Below are 2,779 nucleotides of genomic sequence, written 5' to 3'. Positions count from 1 at the left end.
ATTCAATATTATAATTTAATATTATTTAATTATTATTTTACATTTATGATAAAAATATTTTTTTTTTCAGACAGTTACCTAATGTAGCAATAGAATACATACAAGATTCTTTATCAAAATTTTTTATCTCTATCAAACCAGACGATTAGAAAATATATAAGAGGTATATGAAAATTGATTTTAACTATATGTTTATTTAAATATATGTTTATTATATGTGTATATGTAATATTTTATATTATAACAAATGTATTAAATATGAAATATTTAAAATATATAAAGTAAAATACAATGATATATAAATAATACAATATATGTATAATATACAATGTTATATATATATATATAACATATATAAAATATATATAATATAATGCTGTTGTTTATAAGCCTAAATTAAAAACCTCAAAAATATATTCTGCTAATTTTCTAAAAAATTCGATCGTAAAATATCATTAGAAATTATATCAAGGCAATCGTATCCTCTCAATCCTACTTTTGCACCAGCAATGCAGCATGCAAATTTAATAGCCTGTTGTAGAACTGTTTCATTAATAAATTTTGCTCGATTATACTCTGAACTTCTTATATCTAAATTTTCCTTAACATCTCGTTTATTTGCAGTATTATTATCAGAGACTTCCTTCATTTGATTATCATTCGTACAAGCTTCTTCTTTATATTTGTGCATAAATTTAACTTTGCTTTTGTTCAAATAATACAGAGCAGCAGCATTAAATGTATCACCTGCACCTAAAGTATCGATTACCTTTCGAGGTGGGAAAGCTGGCGATTGTACTATTGAGCCGCATGGAGTACGAGCGATTGCACCTTCCTCCGACCAAGCACAAATAATAGCTCCTCTAAAAGGAGATTAATCTCTTATATGTATAGTACAATATTATATGTTCACTTTTATATTTATACAAATATTAAAGTAATTGGTATATTTCCTTACTTAGAATCTTGGCCGATATTATGTATCACTTCGTCCATATTACTGAAACCTAGATACTCAGCGAATTCTTTTGCTATAAATGCTACGTCAACGTATGACAATAGATTCAATAATTCGGAACCTGATCTGGGACTTTCTAATTCTACACTAATTGTAATTGGCATGCGATTTTTGGTAACGAAATCACAATTTAATGAATTATTGTAATTATCTATACGCTGTATCATAAGTAACACTACATCTATATGCCTTCCCTAAAAATAGGAAACAATTCACATGTTTCATACAATATAATTTCCTATATATTATAAGACAAACCTCAAAATGAATCCAACTATATTCCTCTAAATTAAGTTGCTCGAAATTCTTTAACGTCAATTCGGGTAAACAATTATGATAAACAATTGTGCGAGATCCAGTGTCCGAACTCAATATAATACTTGAGACGGGGCATCCAACGTCATTTATCATAGGACAATGGGAATAGTCGATTTTATACTTGCGCAGATCGTTTTGCAGAAAATTGATATGTTCGTCTGCGCTCAAGCATGCCAAAAGCTCACACGGTTGTCCTATTAATGATAGTACAGTACAAGTATTGGATGCATTGCCCCCTCTTTGCCATCTGTAACTAGTAGATCTGAAAATTATGTTTATAACAAGAAATTAGAAATGTCTAAATTAAAAATCCGCAAAAACTTGCATATTATAAGTTATCTTTTCAAACAATTTATACGAATCAAAAGAATCGAAAACAATTAGAAAACTTTCGCAAAACTTTAATAAATTAGAATGTTATTGATTTATTTAAATTCTCTAAAATAAAACATAACGATTAAAAGTAATATTTCTTAGGCAATGTACCATCATCACTTTACAGAAAAACTGCAAGAGACAAATCATATCATTTATTTTTTCTTATAGAATTCTAAGAACTTTTTCAGAATTTTTTATTAAATTTTTACTGCATTTTCCTATTTTTATCAACATGAGAAAATACGGTATTAAAAAATTCTGAAAAAATTTTAAAAGAATTCTCAGAACTTTATGAGAAGAAAATAAATGATTTTTGTCTCTTGCAGCTTTTCTGTAAAGACAGAAATTTTTAAATAAAAAATTATTCAAGATCAATATTTGGTAATTTTTAGTAATTAATATCTTGTTAACTATTGCGAAAATTGCAAAATGATAGAGGACTTTTCGACTCAGTTTAGTCCGCTCTATCTACACAAAAGCGATTGGAAAAAACTTTCGGGACACTGTATAAATCGCACGTGGACTGAGCAACGGTATTTCATTGATATTCAATCTATAATAGATGAATTTAATTGCGATATCAACAGTTTTTGTTATCAGAAACATATACTAATCAATAGTTTTGAACTTTGACCATATTTTTGTATGTACACGCACTGAGAAAAAAATATCCTAAATTTTAATAAATATTTATTTGAATAATACCAAGTAATATTTATTAAATATAAAAATATCTTTATTTGATACAAAAAACAATAATTTGATTGAACTTCTTTTTATTAAGTAAATATTTATTTATTAAATATTTATTTAGTAAATAAATGTTTAATTGGCAGTATTCAAATAAATATTTAATAATAATGGAAATTTTGACAATTTCTTTATGAGAAATAAAATTCTTCAATAATAAAATTCCTAGGAAAACGGGTACATAAGAGTATAACGCAGTTGTTGGAGCGTGATAAAAAAATAATGTTAAAATAACAGACGTCTGTATGGAAATACATGCTATCAATATTTACACTGATTAACATTATTTTCTGATCACTCTCCAACAACTGCGTT

At 26.4% G+C, this 2,779-nt stretch overlaps 1 protein-coding gene across 1 annotated transcript in view; it reads right to left on the bottom strand.

Annotated features, from left to right (window-relative positions):
- Positions 1–421: 421 nt before the first annotated feature.
- Positions 422–2,779, bottom strand: part of LOC108688807 (ketohexokinase-like) — a 3,693-nt gene continuing 1,335 nt past the window's right edge. Inside the window, exons 2-4 of the mRNA XM_018195227.1 lie at positions 1,277–1,598; positions 959–1,212; positions 422–863 (exon numbers count right to left, since the gene is read on the bottom strand). Of these exons, the coding sequence (XP_018050716.1) occupies positions 422–863; positions 959–1,212; positions 1,277–1,598 (1,018 nt within the window). The remainder of the gene's footprint in view (positions 864–958; positions 1,213–1,276; positions 1,599–2,779) is intronic.

Source organism: Atta colombica, unplaced genomic scaffold (assembly GCF_001594045.1).
Source record: "Atta colombica isolate Treedump-2 unplaced genomic scaffold, Acol1.0 scaffold239, whole genome shotgun sequence".
NCBI classification, from domain to species: domain Eukaryota; kingdom Metazoa; phylum Arthropoda; class Insecta; order Hymenoptera; family Formicidae; genus Atta; species Atta colombica.
Note: the sequence above shows the minus strand (reverse complement) of the source record. Positions and strands in the feature narration are given on the sequence as shown.